The sequence below is a fragment of the Trachurus trachurus genome (genome assembly GCF_905171665.1).
Source record: "Trachurus trachurus genome assembly, chromosome: 6".
Lineage (NCBI taxonomy): Eukaryota > Metazoa > Chordata > Actinopteri > Carangiformes > Carangidae > Trachurus > Trachurus trachurus.
Genome location: NC_139897.1, coordinates 29,717,940 through 29,735,344, shown reverse-complemented (window position 1 = coordinate 29,735,344; position 17,405 = coordinate 29,717,940). Strand labels below are relative to the sequence as shown.

The 17,405-nt window shown below is 41.4% G+C and overlaps 1 protein-coding gene across 1 annotated transcript; it reads right to left on the bottom strand.

The window, feature by feature from the left end:
* Positions 1–907: 907 nt before the first annotated feature.
* deaf1 (DEAF1 transcription factor) lies at positions 908–17,085 on the bottom strand. Its single transcript, XM_083973887.1, has 13 exons — positions 16,757–17,085; positions 13,857–13,954; positions 11,467–11,593; positions 11,190–11,339; positions 9,660–9,799; positions 8,947–9,012; positions 8,540–8,590; positions 8,255–8,378; positions 7,998–8,144; positions 4,114–4,433; positions 2,707–2,805; positions 2,190–2,279; positions 908–1,532 (listed from the first exon to the last, which is right to left on the bottom strand). Exons 1-13 carry the CDS (start codon positions 16,989–16,991, stop codon positions 1,431–1,433), a joined length of 1,749 nt encoding a protein of 582 aa, XP_083830013.1. The 5' UTR covers positions 16,992–17,085; the 3' UTR covers positions 908–1,430.
* Between the last annotated feature and the right edge of the window lie 320 nt (positions 17,086–17,405).

Sequence of the window (17,405 nt, the reverse complement as noted above, 5' to 3'; positions counted from 1 at the left end):
GTCTGCCCAATTTCACGTGAATGCAGCATGAAAAATACGATTGAGTTGCTTGCGATATACAACCACAACACTAGATGGGAGGAATTCCTACACAATGTACCTTTAAATTTGCAAAAGGCATAGAATTTTACTTGGGTATTTAATCCTTTATTGCTGCAGGTGTTTTGTCCTCCATAAATTCCTGCAGGAGGTGGTTATTATTATCATCAGTAAACACTTTCAACCCCATCCCATGTAAATTAGTAAAAGTAGAAGTAAAATAATCACTCTTACTTCTAATCAGAGTTTTTTTTTTTTTTTTAAGAAAAAAAAAAGGTGACCTGGCTCGTTAATGCATCACATCTAATTGGCTGAAATGCACCAATCAGAGGACACAACACATAAAACATTGGAATTTTATTTTGTGACATTTTAATTCCTTAGAGTTATTAATAACAACAGAAAACGTTGAGGAAAAGGCAATAAAAACACATATTAAAGTAAAAAAAAAAATCTCTTTTTTTAAATCTAAGTTGTTTTGTTGTTTTTAAGTATAAATTATGCATATTATTCATCCTGTAAACAACAGACAATATTAAACTGCCATTTAATAACAAAATGTGCAACTTGAACTCAAACTGGACATCAACATTAAACAGCTGCTTTGGTAAATGAAATAGTGGCAGCTCTGGGCTTCCATACTCCACTGCTGCAGGTATCAAAAATAAATAAATAAAAGTCCAGAGAGATGATGATGATGAACCGAACTAAAAAAAAAACCTGGATCATAAACATCATTATAAAAAGGTAAAAAATAAAAATAAAAAAAAAACCTTTATAATGTGAAACATGAATCACAATAAAGAAGCATACAAAACAAAAATAGCACGATAACATTTAGAAAAGTGAAATAAATAATTCAGGTCAGAGCTCTGGACGGGACAGGGCGAGGTTTAAATTCAATCTTATTTTTTCTTTTATTGATGTGTTTGACCTTTTGTTTCTTTAAGCAGGACGTCACTGCAGATTTAAATGGCAACAGAATCAAGTTTCAACAAAGACACAACATGGAGGATAAGGAATAAAAAACAAAAAAATCATGATCAATGTGACCGTTTAAAGAATTAATCACAGTAATGTGGAAAATAACCGACCAATCAGAGATAAAGAAAGTCTCATGTTGTGATAAATATTATAGTTTTGTCCACATGTTGTTCACGTAGCTACAGTTTCCTGTTTCCTGAAGTGTGTCGGTCAAACTCCGAGTGTTTTGGAAGCCAACGAGAAAAAGGAGTAAAAAAAAAAGTCAGTGCCGTTTATTTACAAGGAGTTCATCACAGACCTGCTGCTCCGAGGGGAAACCTTCACAATAAAAGCCCCAAGCAGGAAGTAGTACCTGCTGCTCCGACAGGAAAACCTTCACAATAAAAGCTGAGTTGGATGTGACTCCTTCATTTCACTTTGTCCATGTCGATGGTTGTGATTGGCTCCTCGTCCTGCATGGACACGCCCCCTGACGACTGACAGCAGGTGTGTTGGTGATCCTTCCAGTCCTGCAGAGAGAGAAAAACATGATGGATGGATGGATGGATGGATGGATGGATGGATGGATGGATGGATGGATGGATGGATGGATGGATGGATGGATGGATGGATGGATGGATGGATGGATGGATGGATGGATGGATGGATGGATGGATGGATGGATAGATAGATAGATAGATAGATAGATAGATAGATAGATAGATAGATAGATAGATAGATAGATAGATAGATAGATAGATAGATAGACAGAGCGAACGCTACAACGATAGATAGAACGCTAGAACGCAAGAACGCTAGATAGAACGATAGAACGATAGATAGATAGATAGATAGATAGATAGATAGATAGATAGATAGATAGATAGAACGATAGAACGAACGATAGATAGAACGATAGATAGAAGGATAGATAGATAGATAGAACGATAGATAGAAGGATAGATAGATAGATAGAACGATAGATAGATAGATAGATAGATAGATAGATAGAACGATAGAACAATAGAACGATAGATAGAACGATAGATAGAACGATAGATAGAACGATAGATAGATAGAACGATAGATAGATAGATAGATAGATAGATAGATAGATAGATAGATAGATAGATAGATAGATAGATAGATAGATAGATAGATAGATAGATAGATAGATAGATTCTTACCTTCCTCTGGCAGAAGGTGGAGCAGTAGTTGACCTTGTGACAGCCCGTACACTCGCTCATCGCCACTCGACCACAGTTCACACACATCTGCTGCAGAGGCAACACACACACACACACACACACACACACACACACACACACACACACACACACACACACACACACACACACACACAGTTTAAATCTTGGCGCTGTCTGTATGTGCAGAAATCACCACATTTACATCAATAAATAAATGTTTTACAATTAACTGATCGGTCTACATTAAATTTAAGTTAATCAGAAATAGAACAGAGGGAAATTCGTTGCAACGTGCTTGTGTTTTTCCTCAAAGAACGTCTCTGTTTCCATGCATATCCGCGGTGTCTGCCATAAACTAATAGAAGGGGGAAATGCGCAGAAGTATAATGTAGTGTGTGTGTGTGTGTGTGTGTGTGTGTGTGTGTGTGTGTGTGTGTGTGTGTGTGTGTGTGTGTGTGTGTGTGTGTGTGCGTGCGTGCGTGCGTGTGTGTCGTACGTTGATGATGATCTCTGTGATGTCAGCGCTCCTCTTCACCTCTGAGTCGTCCGTCTGCTGGAAGGAGATCTGGTTCTCAAACGACTGACTGAAACCACACTGAAAACACACACACACACACATAGAGGGGAGGAGGAGGAGGAGGAGGAGAGGAGGAGGAGGAGAGAAGAGGAGGAAGAGGAAGAGAGAAGAGGAGAAGGAAGAGAAGAGGAGGGGGAGGAGGAGGAGGAGGAGAGAAGAAGGAAGAGAAGGAGGGAAGAGGAGAAGAGGAGTAAATAATAGGAGTTAATATCGATGCTGTATCTCCTCCTCAGATCACATGCCACTTCTAACATTTTAAAGGGATAGTTCACCCTAGAATGATATTTCGCTCATTATCTACTCACCCTCATGTTGACTAAGGGCTGGAAGAATTATCAGAGTCCACCGTCCCTTCTCTGAGTTACAGGGGGTCTCGGCGTAGCAGTGAATTTCAATGCAACGGTTGCAAAGGGACACCGGAGCTCTTCGTAAAAAAAAGCTCCTCTTCCTGGTCTGTCCAAATCTCGCGTGATTCGCAGTAACCGCACTGACGCCGGCGCAAATCACGCGAGATTTGGACGGACCAGGAAGAGGAGCTTCGAGAAGCTTCCGCTACAAACAAGCTTAAAATATAGACTTATTTAATTTTTTTCGGGACAATTACGCAATTTGGGGCTTCAGCACAAGACGGACATTACATACGAGCATCATGGAGGTATTTGGATGTTTTTTTTGTGTGTTTTTTTACGAAGAGCTCTGGTGTCCCTTTGCAACCGTTGCATTGAAATGCACTGCTACGCCGAGACCCCCTGTAACTCAGAGAAGGGACGGTGGAATCTGAAAATTCTTCCAGCCCTTAGTCAACATGAGGGTGAGTAGATAATGAGCGAAATATCATTCTAGGGTGAACTATCCCTTTAACTGTGATCCTTTTAAATATAAAAATAGCCTAGTTATTTTTTTGCACATAGACTTTATTGACCGATCGACCTCACTTGTCTTGTTTTTAATTTATTTATACATACATGTTTTTTGTTTGTGACAAGAGTCAGTGAAACGAAATTTCGTTCTATGCACACTGTGTATTTGAATGACAATAAAGTACCTATTCTGTTCTATTCTATTCCGTTCTATTCTATTCTGTTCTATTCCGTTCTATTCTATTCTGTTCTATTCCGTTCTATTCTATTCCATTCTATTCTATTCTGTTCTATTCCGTTCTATTCTATTCTGTTCTATTCCGTTCTATTCTATTCTGTTCTATTCCGTTCTATTCTATTCCGTTCTATTCTATTCTGTTCTATTCCGTTCTATTCTATTCTGTTCTATTCCGTTCTATTCTATTCCATTCTATTCTATTCTATCAGACCGGTGACCTCCTCTCACCTCCTTCCTCACTCCGTGGCTCTTGAACGTTTCTCCGTTGGTCTTCGCCTGGTCGATCAGGACCTTCAGCTGCTGCACGTTGCTAAGCAGCGTGTTGGCGAGCTCCTCCAGGTACAGCCAGGTGTTCTTCTGCCCCTCGCCGCCGGCCGGCCCCGCCCCCCCCATCAGCCCCGCCCCCCCCACCAGCCCCGCCTCCAGGCCGCCCACCAGGCCCGCCGTGGGAGAGGAGGACGCCATCGTCGTCGTCGTCATCGTCGTCATCGACAACTTGGCCTGAACGGGCTGAGGAGCCACGGCGAGGGCCGGTAACGCTGTCAACACTGAGAGGAGGAGGAGAGGGGGAGAGGGGGGAGGAAGAGAAGGAGGAGGAGGAGGAGGAGGATGAAGATGAAAAAGAGGAGATAGAGAAAGAGGAGGAGATGAAAGAAGAGAGAAGGAGGATTAGGAGAAAGAGAAAGAGGGGGAGAAAGAAAAGGAGGAGGAGGAGAGAAGACAGAGAGGGAGGGGGAAGAGGTGGAAGAAGAAAGAAGAGAAGAGGAGCGGGTGGAGGAGAAGGTGGGCAAGGAGGAGGAAGAGAAAGTGGAAAAGGAGCGAGAGGAGGAGGAGGACAAGGGGGAATGGAGTGGGAGTAGGAAGAGGAGGAGAATGAGGGGGAGGAAAGTAAGGAAAGTGGGGGAAAAGAGGGGAGGAGGAGGAAGAGAAAGAGAGAAGGAGGTGGAAGAAGAGAGAAGAGAAGAGGAGGGGGTGGGAGATAAGGTGGACAAGGGGGGGGGGAAGAGAAGAGGAGGTGGGCAAGGAAGGGGGAGGAGAAGGAGCGAGAGGAGGAGGGGGAGGAGGAGGAAAAAGAGGAGGGGAGAAGGAGGGAGGACAGGAAGAAGACATTAATTGACTGTTGTGATGAAATGAAGCGATGATGTCATCAGTCAGTTTCCTTCACTTGAATCTTGGGACTAAACTGATCATGTTTTTTTTCTCTGAATGATCGATTGTTAAACTTTAAACACATCTCTGTGTGTGTGTGTGTGTGTGTGTGTGTGTGTCTGTGAGCAGGTCAGTGTGTCCAACTGTCCATACGTCCTCTATACGTCCTCCCTCTCTCTGACCCACATACAACACAACGACAGCTCCAGCTCCTCTGAGAACAAACCGCTCCAGAAATAACTGGACATCCATCTGCACCGCGTCCTGAGGAACATGTGTGTGTGTTTGTCAATTTATTGTACAGCAGAGTGAGTTATTATTGTCAGGACTCATCAGTCGTCACTCGTTCCTCTTATTTTCACTCTGAAGTCTCTCTGAGCGTTTTCTCTTACGCCAGAATGTAGATGAGTTTTTTTTTTTTTTTTAAAGAGGAGTTGATAGAAATGCTGATGATGCTGAATGATGATGAAAAACCTTCAATGTTTCTACTTGAGTTTAGCGTTTTTCTCTCCCTGGGTTTGGTCTCTCAGACAAAAACACAGACTGTCCGACCTCAGTGTGTGGTGCAGTTTGTCAAAATAAAATCTGAGTTTAAAACTCTGAATTTTCAGGTTTAGAGCCAAGAATTCGTGAGAAAAATATCACTTATTTCTGACATTATTAAGACAAAAAATGATCACAAAAAGAACTCCTAACTTTACAAGAAAAATTCCCAAATTTATGAGAAAAATTTGGAACTTAATGAGAAAAAAGCTAAATAAACTTAAATACTCATGAGGCATAGAGCAAAACAATGGACATCTGTCTAACATTGTAAAGTGTTGACATGTTTCCTTCTTCGATAGAAAAAGAGAAACACAAATCTGTGAGAATTCCTTGTAAAGTTACAAACTTTCCCAAATCTGTGGCTTAGATCTGATTTATTTCTCGAAATCTGCAACTTTAAAACTGAAAATTCAAGTTAAAAACTCAGATATTTACTGCCCTCTCTCTTCCAGCTCATTCTTTTGAAAATAAATGCTTTATTTTTTATAAGTTAATCTGATGATAAAAAAGCTGGTTTAATTTATCAGTCCTGTCACATTGAGTCTTTGGGTTGTTCAATCCTCAGTGTATAAAACATCTTCCTCTCCTGATATTAATCCATATTAACGCAGCCTTTTTATGATCTCATACATCCAAACATACACACTTTATTTCATATATTTTTAGTTTTATACGCATGAATGTTTGTTAATTGAGGTTTTTAATCCTTTCTGTCTCAGAAAATTAGCACTGGTGGACTTTGACACAAACTGAGACGACATGCTAAGCTAAGTGCTAACTAAGTGTGTTTCTGGTCTGACTCAAACTTTGTGTGTGAACAGGTTTTAATGAAAGTCTGACGTCAGGTTCGTCACTGACTTTGGTTTTATTCAGAAGATTTAAACACATCAATCAGAGTGTCTGGTTAAAATGGTCTAATCAGTGTTTGTTTTTAATCTAAACATGGATATTTTCACATTTGAGCTCTAGATCCAATATGGTCATAAAGTTTATTATTTCTCTAGGAGTAATCGATTTGTCCAGCAGCTCATTAATAATGGATCTCTATAAATAAAGGATCAATTATTTGCCCCAGAAAAGATTAATAAATCAGATGTGGTTCCTCGGCGTTGGTCTTGTCTGTCTGTGACTGAGGAGATGTGAGAAGATCTCTGATTGGTCCTCTGAAGGGGAGGTGACGCTCAGGTGGAGAAAATCAGGACGCGACTCATTATTCAGCCACAGATCCTCGGTCTCCTGAGAGCTCATTACAGCATCGCAGCAGCCAATCAGAGAGCTGGATAGGATGATGGATCGGCCTCGGTCGGCGGGAAACTCCTCTACAAACCATTAAGGACCGTGAGGGGGACCACCAGTGTAAAGGAGGCGTTCAAACTGAAGACGGAGTCACGTAGAAAAGATTCTGTCAAAGATTTTAACTCAGGTTTGAGCTTTGTGAACATTTTCTAAACCCGATGGAAACGTTTGATTTCATGAAATCTTTTCATGATGTCCTCAAAGGTCTTGGTTTTGTTTTTATCTACCAACAGTTCAACCAAACCAAAATATCTCCAGTTTACTTTCACAGAAGACAAAGGAAAACTGGAGCTTTGGAAAGACCAGTAAGACTTGTAGAAAGACCTCCAGGACGTTTAGGACCAGTAGAAAGACCTGTAGGACGTTTAGGACTGGTAAGACTTGTAGAAAGACCTGTAGGAGTTTTAGTACCAGTAAGATCTGTAGGACCTGTGTGTTGACCCATAGGACCTGCACAGCAAATTGACACTTGGGGAAAATAAAAATCAATTGAATTGAATTGTAGAAGGACCGATAGGACCTGTATGACCTTTAGGGCCAACAAGACTTGTAGAAAGGTCTTTAGGACATTTAGGGGCAATAGGACTTGTAGAAGGACTTGTAGGACATTTAGGACCAATAAGACTTGTCGAAAGACCTGTATGACCTTTAGGACCGGCAAGACTTGTAGAAGGACTTGTATGAACGACCTTGAGGACCTGTAGAAGGACCTGTAGGACCTGTAGAGGAACCTGTAGGACCGTTAGGAAGACCTGTAGACTGTTAGGACCAGTAAGATCTGTAGAACCTATGAAAAGACAATTAGAACCTATTGAAAGATCTGCAGGACCTGTAAAAAAAATCTGTTGGACCTTTAGTGCCTATAGGACCTCATGGACCTGCAGAAAACATCTGTTGGACCTGTAGATGGACCTGAGTCAAACTAGTCATGAGTCCAATGACCTGTGACCCTTTGGGTCTCGATTCTGGTCTGGATTAGGGACCTGTTTTGGACTTGAGAACACTTAAACTGTTTGATCATTCTGCCTGTAGTTAGTTTCATGAGTTTCTCTCCTTCGACTCACAGACTGATGGACTTGTGGTTGAAGCTCTAAACCGTTCTACAGACGGACGGTCGGTACCTGCGGTGCTGGCGAAGACCTCGCTCTGCGCCGAGCCCTCTGACATGATGGTGGCGGCGGCCGCGGCTGCGGCGGCGTCACCGGTTGGCGTGCGGTCGAAGGTCAAGGCCCCGGAGGTGGTGAACTGTCCTGACGGAGACACGGTGACTGTTGGAGGAGGACAGAAGACGACGTGTCAGACAACGGGACAACCTGCAGCGACGCTCTGAGAGGTTTAACGTCGTATTCAGCTGTCGGACCGAGGTCACCTGACGTACATGTGGTCCCAGGGGTCAACGTGATGTTTTTGGTGACAGGAAGTTCCTTCTTTGGGAGAACCAGCGGAGGATCTGTGTCCTTCTTCCGTCTCTTGTAGGGGACGAAGAGACGAACCGGACCGGTCTGGACGGACAAGAAGAAACATGAATGACCAGAACTTCGAACAGAGACAATGAGATGTTTGTTTTTTGTTTTTTAACTAATGAAGCTAAAACTTGACCAATGTGAAATGTTGGGACAAAAGAAGTAGTGTCTGATCATAATGGGATTAAAGGGACTTTTACCATACTGATGTTTTCTGCTGCCAGAGGTTCACTACCGCCGTCCTTTGGACACTGAGAGAGAGAGAGATCACACCTTCAAACCTGCACAATGTTAAAAAACGTCATGAAAAATAATTATTTTAGCTGTGAGCTCATGGTTTTGTTCCATGTTGCTGCTGGGAAGGAGGAAATCGATCTAATTTTCTTTCATAGTCTCTGAGTAAAAGGAGAAATATGATGAAAACACTGAGTAAAGAAGAACCAGGTTTGTTCAGATGAACGTCTTAAGTGACCAAAGTTACACAGCTTTGACTTTACAACCAGAAAATGAATTTAATTTAATTGAATTTGTTTAAATTAAATCATCCTGATTGTGAAGTTAAACACACAATAGACACACAGAACTGATCACATCTGAAGTGACTCACCGCCGTCGGGTCGTCACAGCAGGCGGCGCAGGTACAGGAGGCAGCGTGGGGGTTCAGGATACGCTCCTACACACACACACACACACACACACACACACACACACACACACACACACACACAACAATCAGCTGATCTGGGTGAAAACTTGTACGGTTTGATGTCCTACATGGAAGATATAGGAGGACCATATAGAAAAACATGTAAATATGTCAAATAGAAGTTTACACCAATGTATTTCAAGTGCAATATGCATATACACGACCCCATTCATAAAAGCAAAAGCAGTACAATGTGTTTGATGTGATGTTGTGTAGTACAGCATTGGTACTTATACAGTTGTACATCTTTATAAACTTGTGCTGTGTTAGTATTTGTTTGGTTTTAATGACTGTCATTAATGGATGCCCCCAGTTCTTTACCTGATTTACACTATGCTGAGTGATATGTATTTCTTATTTTTTATTTGAGTGTCTTGGAAAATATGAATGAGAATCACAAACACTATTTTAATCCTGGTGGGAAATTATTGTATAGCAGTGCAGTATTTCACATATACAAATTCAATACATATTAAAAATGATAATAACAACAATAAAGATCTATATTTAAGATAGAATGAAATATATCTAAATTAAACTATACTCTGTCAATAATAAATAAATATAAACGTTACACATTTGTATTGTTTATAACTCTGTGTGTGTGGTCTCACCTGTATGAGGCAGAGCAGCGGTCGGCCGGCGTACCTGATGCTCCTCTTCCAGTCTTTGCTGCTGGCTCGTCCTGCCAGACCTTCAAACTCCGTGGGAGTGAACCACTGCTGGTTGTGTTTGATGCAGTGGCCTTTACCCCCTGAACATAACAACAACAGAAACAGGACAAATTATAACAGCCTGATTTTTGCTTTCTTGGACACTAGTTGTGATGCACAAAACCTAAATATTGCAATAAAAAAAAACAGGTAATGGAAACACCAACATTTCAAAAAAACCTTGCAAATATCGCTAAAACATTTTTACGCTCTCATGAGTTGGTTTTTTCAGACGTATATCGATAAAAAAAAGTGTTATGGAAACACTTATTTCGGTTCAAGAACATCACACAGCTGATTGAACGTATTCTGGGTCATCATGAAGTTTTGTATCCACAGTCCTCATTCACAATCCTCTCCAGGAAATCCCTCATTCATGGCCGCTGATACATATAATATATATAATATTGTGATGTTCCATGTGTTTGTATGTTAAATGTTATAGCACCTCCTATGGGTCATTAAGAGGAATGCAGCATTTTTCACAATATTTTTGATGTTTGCATTTTCATTGGTTGTTCAGGTCACATGATAAAAAAAAAACTAGAGGACCGCACATGGGTTAAGATTTTCTCTTTCTTTTACTTGCTGACTGTGCAGAGCTTGGAGCAGCTTTGTGTGTGAGTAGAATAATAAATAAGTGTTAATTATTTCTGCTCATATTTCATTGTATTTCATAAGATTTGTTTACATTATTTCATTGCCATTGCAAGATGCTTACGTCCATCTTCCTCAAAGTGAAGTCTCACGGGACAAGAATTTAAGAGAATTATGGGATATTGCGAGACTAGACTTTATGAGTGTTTACGACTCATTCATAACTTACTGTCCCTCTTTGATTCGCAAAACACCTTTCAATGGAAACTCCTGCACTTTTTTCGAAATTTCAGAAATATCACTTTTATTTTGCAAAAACCTGTAATGGAAACTATTACTACTAAATGGCAACACCTAATTTTCTATCAAATGTCCCATAATTTCTACAATTTTTGCCTCCTATGGTCAGAATGACGGTATTTTTTTCTTTTTTTAAACATCCTGCCTTTCTGACAATTCCTTTAATAGCGTTTTTTTTCCCCAAAAGAGATTTTGCACTGGTTGGGATTAGGCAATGAAGAAAGGAGTTGGTTAAGTTTAGTAAAAAGAGCAGGTAGAGGCTAGACAGGCAGACTAGTCCCTGTCTGCGCTCTGCTGTGTAATTACACACAACCATGTGGGTATTCCTCTATCAGCATGTCTTAAAGAAGGGAGGCACCTGTTGAGTAACGCACATTTCCTTATATTGAAAGCCTTGTCTAAATGGTGGGATGTCGGAATGACAGCATGTAACCCTACTAATATAAGCTACTAACACTAGAAACGACCTGAACCAGGACCCGTTTCTATGGTAACTGCCAGGTGCCATGGCTACAGGTGTGAGCTGCTGGTCACCTGATCCCAGTCTGGTCTTGTAGAGGACGCCGCTGGTGTTCCTGCAGCGCACCGGCAGCTCGTTGTTGTACACCGACGGGTCCCAGTTGTACTTGGAGCAGGAGTCTTTGTCCTGGGGGGGGGTCAGCGGGGTCGGCGTGCTCGGAGGCCCTGAGGGGGGGGGGGGGCACGGCACGGGACAAAACAAACAAGATCAAGGTTTTTATTCATAATTTGGGTCATTGTGGATACCGCAGGATCCTGAAACACACACACATGTACACACACGTACACACACCTGGGGCGATGGCGGTGGCGGACTTGAAGCCGGTCGACTCCATGATGCTGCCGTCAGTGTGAACCACAATCAAAGTGGCCTTCTGGGTACTGAGACCTTCACCCAGCTGCAGGGTCGTCCTCCCACTCTGTAACACACACACACACACACACACACACACACACACACACACACACACACACACACTCTGAGGGCAGAGGGCAACGATCGGTGTGATGACTGAGGCTGCAGTGGCCCTTCAGGGCTCCTGTAGGTGGATTAAAGATGAACTCTACAAGTCCCATCTCTTCTCCACTGTGTTGCTAATAACCCTCCTCTCGGCCATGTGCGGTTAAAGGGACAACGAGGAGTTTCTATTTGGTTATAAAAAAGTCTGACGTTAATGTGGATGAATCTCCGCTACCCACACTTGTTAATGGGCCCATTTTCGATAAATATATCGTTTTGTTTCTATCGTTATTTTGTTATTATTAGTGGTGGCGGTTTCGTGGCGAGTCATGAGAATAACGCCGCCGAATCGGCGTTTATGGTCGGAACTACGACGGTATGTGATCGTCTTCGAACCTCTGACTTTAATTCTTGATGAATGAAAACATGAGTCTGTCTTGCACCGGTGAAAGAATTTCATGGTGCACGGAGGCTCATAAATGTAGTGTGAAAACACTTCGCTTTTCCAAAACTCCTTGTTGTCCCTTTAAATCTTAAATCTTTGAATAAAAAAATCACTGTATTCATTAAATGTAAACAAAACACAGGAATTTGATTTGATGAAACAGAAATAGTAATAAAGTATTCATATTTGTATAAGAAAAACACATACACACAAATAAAAACAGGACTAAAGTTAGGGGTTAGGGTTGAACTAGTTTAAACTCATCAGTTTAGCTTGAGTCTCTGTTTGATTCCCAGTGAAACTTCATGTATGCTCAGACATCAGACATCACCCTGAAAGAAATCTGATGCATATGTGCACATTCATTTACAAAAACATGACTGCTGCATGTTAATCATTATTGTTTAATAACTCAACTCAATTTAATTCACTTGTTTTGAGTACTCTGTCGTATGAGGTATCCAATCATGTCGATACAGCTATTTTTGTGCGATGGAATTGTTTGTATTGTTTGTTAAGTGGATGTATGTGTTTCTATCGGGTGGCAAAGCAGTTTCCCCTTGGGGATCAATACATTTTCTATCCTATCCTACAACTAACTCTAAAAGTTGTTTTTTCCCAGTAAAACTTCATGTATGTTCAGACATCAGACATTATGCTGAAAGATATCTGATGTAAACGTCCACATTCATTTACAAAACATGACAGCTGCATGTTAATTATTTATATTTGAGTTAACCATCTCTAAAAGTAATTCTGTCATTCATTCATGAATCTATCTTTGTTGAATTTGAGAACAGTGGTTAAACTGAATAGGATTACATGAACTGTGTCATATCAATAAGGTATCAATGATCGATAATAAGTTTCAAATCGTTAAGCTGCAGTTAAAGTAGTTTTGTAGTAGTAGTTTGGTAAAACAAAAAAAAAGGCATAGACTGTTGAAGGTAATGTAGTTCGCTTATTGTTTTAAAGCAGTTTAATGTGAGAATCCTAACTGCCATCTGTTTCCAACAACGAAGCTGGTGAGAAATCAATCCATGGAGCGGTGGATAACGTTATTTATCATCTACCATGTTACCATGTGTATATTTGTGTAGTCTCATCTGTCATAAACAAGAGATTACGGGTTACGGGGCACGTTACGTTTGTGTGGTGGTGTCGCCATGGAGACGAGAGACACGAGTTTGGTTTTCAGCCAAGAGACGCTAGGTGGAAGGCAGAGAGCTCCACTCTCCCTGGAACTAGTTACAAGTCATTTATTTAACCAGAACTAGGACTCTGGAGCTGGTTAATAAAGGTAAAGATGGAGAAATCCTGCATAGTTCCTTTTTAAAGACACGTTAGACAGCAGCATCATCAGATTACAGATGTGCACCTGCAGCATCCTGGGAGCATGAAGTACATGTGTGGGTAAACATGACTCATGAGTAATTCAATGTGCATAAATGACCAGGACAGGAAACTCATAGTTCTGCACAAAGGAAACAATAAAACTGGACTTTGACCTAATGAATGTTCCATCTCACCTCACTGTCTATTTGCTCTACATGTGACTGTACAATACAATCTGACCACTCTACCTTATCTATCTTATCTTATTTAACTTGTTTTTGGTATTATTCTTATTATTCTTTACGTCTTTTATGTGAGAACTCTGCAAACCAGAGTCAAATTCCTTTTTGTACGAAGCATACTTGGCCAATAAATCTGATTCTCTCTGAAGCTCATCTAATCTGAGGCAGCACTGAGATCATCAGTGTGTGTGTGTATCTACCAGCACGTGTTCAGGGAGGCTTCCTGACGTGGCGACGGTCGTGGTGAAGACGTTGTCCTCTGCGTTGTGGACGTCCCCCACCGTCACCGCCGTCACCTCTGGTCCAAGACAAGTCAGAGATACAGATGTTTAATATCATCACACCAACAGATCAATACAGCTGCTTTAACACCGCTACAGATGTGTGTTACCATGACAGTATGAATATTATAATCAGTGTGCATCTGTTTGTTTAGGACTGATTGTGATTTATGTGTCAAGCACCTTGCATAGTTTTGTTTTTGTATACAGTATTTTCTTTTATTATATTATTAATGACAATAAAAACCATCTTAAATTTTAAATCTTAGAATAAAAAATCACTCATCAAATGTAATTCACGGGAATTTGGAAATAAGGAAATAAAAACAAGGTCAAAGTTGGGGATTATAGGGTTAAACTAGTTTCTTTAGGAACTAGTTTTGACTTTTCATCTGCAAATTCATCAGTTTAGCTCGGTTCCCTATTTTATTCCCAGTAAAAATTCATGTATATTCAGACATCAGACATTACGCTGAAAGAAATCTGATGCAAATGTCCACATTCATGTACAAAATCATGACAGCTGCATGTTAATTATTTATATTTGAGTTAATTCTTCTGTTTTTGTGTAAAAACCAACTCTAAAAGTTGTAATTCTGTTTTTAATGTCTGAATCTATCTTTGCTAAATTTGAAGAAAGTGGATGGATGATGGATGATAATGGATAATAAAGTTTCAAATCGTAAAGATAGTTTACTTATTGTTTTAGAGCTGCCTATGTTCATGTTCATGTTAAAGGATCATAGGGCAGGATTAATGAGAACGGCCAGTGACGCGACGGCCGCTGCGCGTAACTACAGCAACCAGCGAAGCCACCGGCACGGGAGCGCGCACAGACTCTTCACTGTTTACTTTACTCTTTGCAGTCTTTCCTATCTGGGGAGGGGGGGGTATTTTACTGTAGGTTATCTCTCTCTCTCTCTCTCTCTCTCTCTCTCTCTCTCTCTCTCTCTCTCTCACAGACAGACAGACAGACACACACACACACACACACACACACACACACACACACACACACCTGCCTCTTCACTGTGCTGCAGCAGGGGGCTGCTTGTCTGTTCCTCTGAGCTCCTCTGCATGGATCTGTATGGGCTCCTACAGGCCGGTACCGAGAATTAACGCGCCGGTTCCGGGTGTCGGAGCGCATCGTCAGAGTCCGCGATCCCATGCAAACCAAATCAACACCGGACATATGATTTCATTAAAAAAAAAAAAAAACGGACGCGTCGCGGACACGCCGGCCAGGACGTGAAAAGTGGACGTGTTCGGGCAAAAGAGGACGTTTGTCCACCTGCCTGATAACGTTGTTAAAGTTATAACGTCGGCTTGTAACCGCTAGCTGCGGCTAACGGCTAATAATAAGACAGTTAGTGATGAGGGAGAGGGTGTGTAAGTCAGTGACCTGCCTGCTGCTGTGTGCGTGTGTGAAGGGAGGGGGAGAGAGAGTGGCGGCGGGGGGGGTTTAACAGGGCTTTCAGTTGTGCTGGGTCGTTTGCTGGCAATAACAGTAATTTGGATCCACCGTGGTTCAGAGCGTTTGATATAACAGGGAGTATCGCCACTCTGTTACTATATCAATGGCTCTGCCGCGGTTGCCCTCTTCATGTACCATTCCATTGATCCATTCGAAGGCAGTCGTGGACGCGCTGACGTCAGGTCCGCCGGCCAGCGCGCGAAATTCACCCCCTGAATTGCAGCACATTTTGCAGCACAGACCCCGTTCAGGGCAATCGAGAGATACGCGGATGGGCTCGTTCTTTTTGGTTTTGAACGCTTCCTCACCCATTATTATTTAAAAAACGTAAAACGCATGGGTATTTTCCGGTATTTTCTCTCAAATCCTGCCCTATGATCCTTTAAGTCTGTTGCTATTTTTCTATTGCTATTATGAATATGCTATTAATCTTTTTATGAATATTAATCAGCTGCTATCTTTCTATCTTCTTATAAATATTCATTGGTATTTTTCTTTTACACTGTTTTTATGCACTTTCTGCACTCTGTGAGACTGTGATGCAGCTGAGTACGGTAAATGAATTTCCTACAGGATCAATAAAGTATTTATCATAATAGCCTTTTGATTTGTTGAATTAGTGAGTAACTTAAAACAATGCTCCATTTCTTTTCAGGGAAACAACCAAACAAGGGGTCTTCTTATTAAATTTACTGTTATGAGTAAAGAAATGGCCAGAAATAAAAACAAAGTTATCAAACAGTAACATGCATTTTCCTTCTCTCTAAGAAAAATTATGGATCCAATGATAAACCTGCTGAGGTCTAACCATCATTTGTATTTAGTATAAGAAAAATGCCAAAATAGATTAAACAAATGCTTCTGGATGTTGTTATATGAATATATGAATATAAAAAAAAACAATTTGTATTAATGTCCTTTTCTATCATTATTATTTTGCACATGTCAAACTGTTTTTATGCACTTTATGCTGTCTGTGAGACTGTGATGCAGCTATGAATTTCCAACAGCTATGAATTTAAATGTACGTTACTTTTATGAATAAAGAAATGGCCAAAAATAAAAACAAAGTTATCAAACGGTAACATGCATTTTCCTTCTCTCTAAGAATAATTATGGAAACCAATGATAAAACCCTGTTGAGGTCTAACCATCATTTTTATGTAGTAGCCTATAAGAAAAATGCCAAAATAGATTCAACAAATGTTTCCGGGTGTGAGTTATAAAAAGAAACTATTTGTATTCATGTCCTTTCCTATCATTATTATTGTGCACATCTCTCTCTCTGTCATCATCATGTTGTATTTTAGCGCCGCCACGCTCGGCAGCGGCCTCGCTACTCAACCTGCAAACGCCGCCTCGGCCTCGTCTGAGTTCGGCAGAGACTCGGCTCCCATGTCGACGTTTCCCGGTGGTTCCGCCATCACCGCCATCGTGGTGACTTCGGCCTCCGATTCGGTATCCGAGCCCTCCTCCTCCTCCTCCTCCTCCGCTCCCTCCTCTCCCTCCACCGGCGGCTCTTCGACGAGGGGCGGTTCATCCAGCCCGAGCGCCTTCGTGGCCGAGTCCGCTTCGTCCATTTTTTCCGCCGAACAACGACAACAGCCGAGTCCGACCGAGCAGCGGAGGCAGAGCGCGCGCGTTCCGAGCAGGTTCCGAGTGCAGCCGAGCCTGGCACGAACCGACCGGCCGAGGTTACGGAACAGAACACACGTTAACGGTAATCAATAGTCAATCAATCGATCAGTGATATTTCCACCGAAATTAACGGAAATGCTGAGGAATCAGGAGACCTAGTATTGTGGAGGGAAGAGGGCAGCCCGACTGTTTTTTTTTTTTACGAAGCCGAGCCGAAGAGAGCGATGCACCGGAAACAGCCGGAAATACCCGAGTCGCCCCGAAGCGACACAGCAGCCAGAAACAAACCAAACAAATCGATCTTTTTCATGTATTTGCTGTAATATTTTTGATTGATTTGAATTTTTATTAAAAAA

What these genes read in the sequence shown, in the direction of transcription:
- deaf1 (XM_083973887.1), bottom strand. Translation starts at nt 16,991, where the DNA reads ATGGACGAAGCGGACTCGGCCACGAAGGCGCTCGGGCTGGATGAACCG. An exon ending in CGCCACCGCCATCGCCCCAG is followed by an intron (nt 11,340 to 11,466) that starts GTGTGTGTACGT and finishes CCCCCCCCTCAG; the next exon opens with GGCCTCCGAGCACGCCGACC. An exon ending in TCACAGAGATCATCATCAAC is followed by an intron (nt 2,280 to 2,706) that starts GTACGACACACA and finishes TTGCCTCTGCAG; the next exon opens with CAGATGTGTGTGAACTGTGG.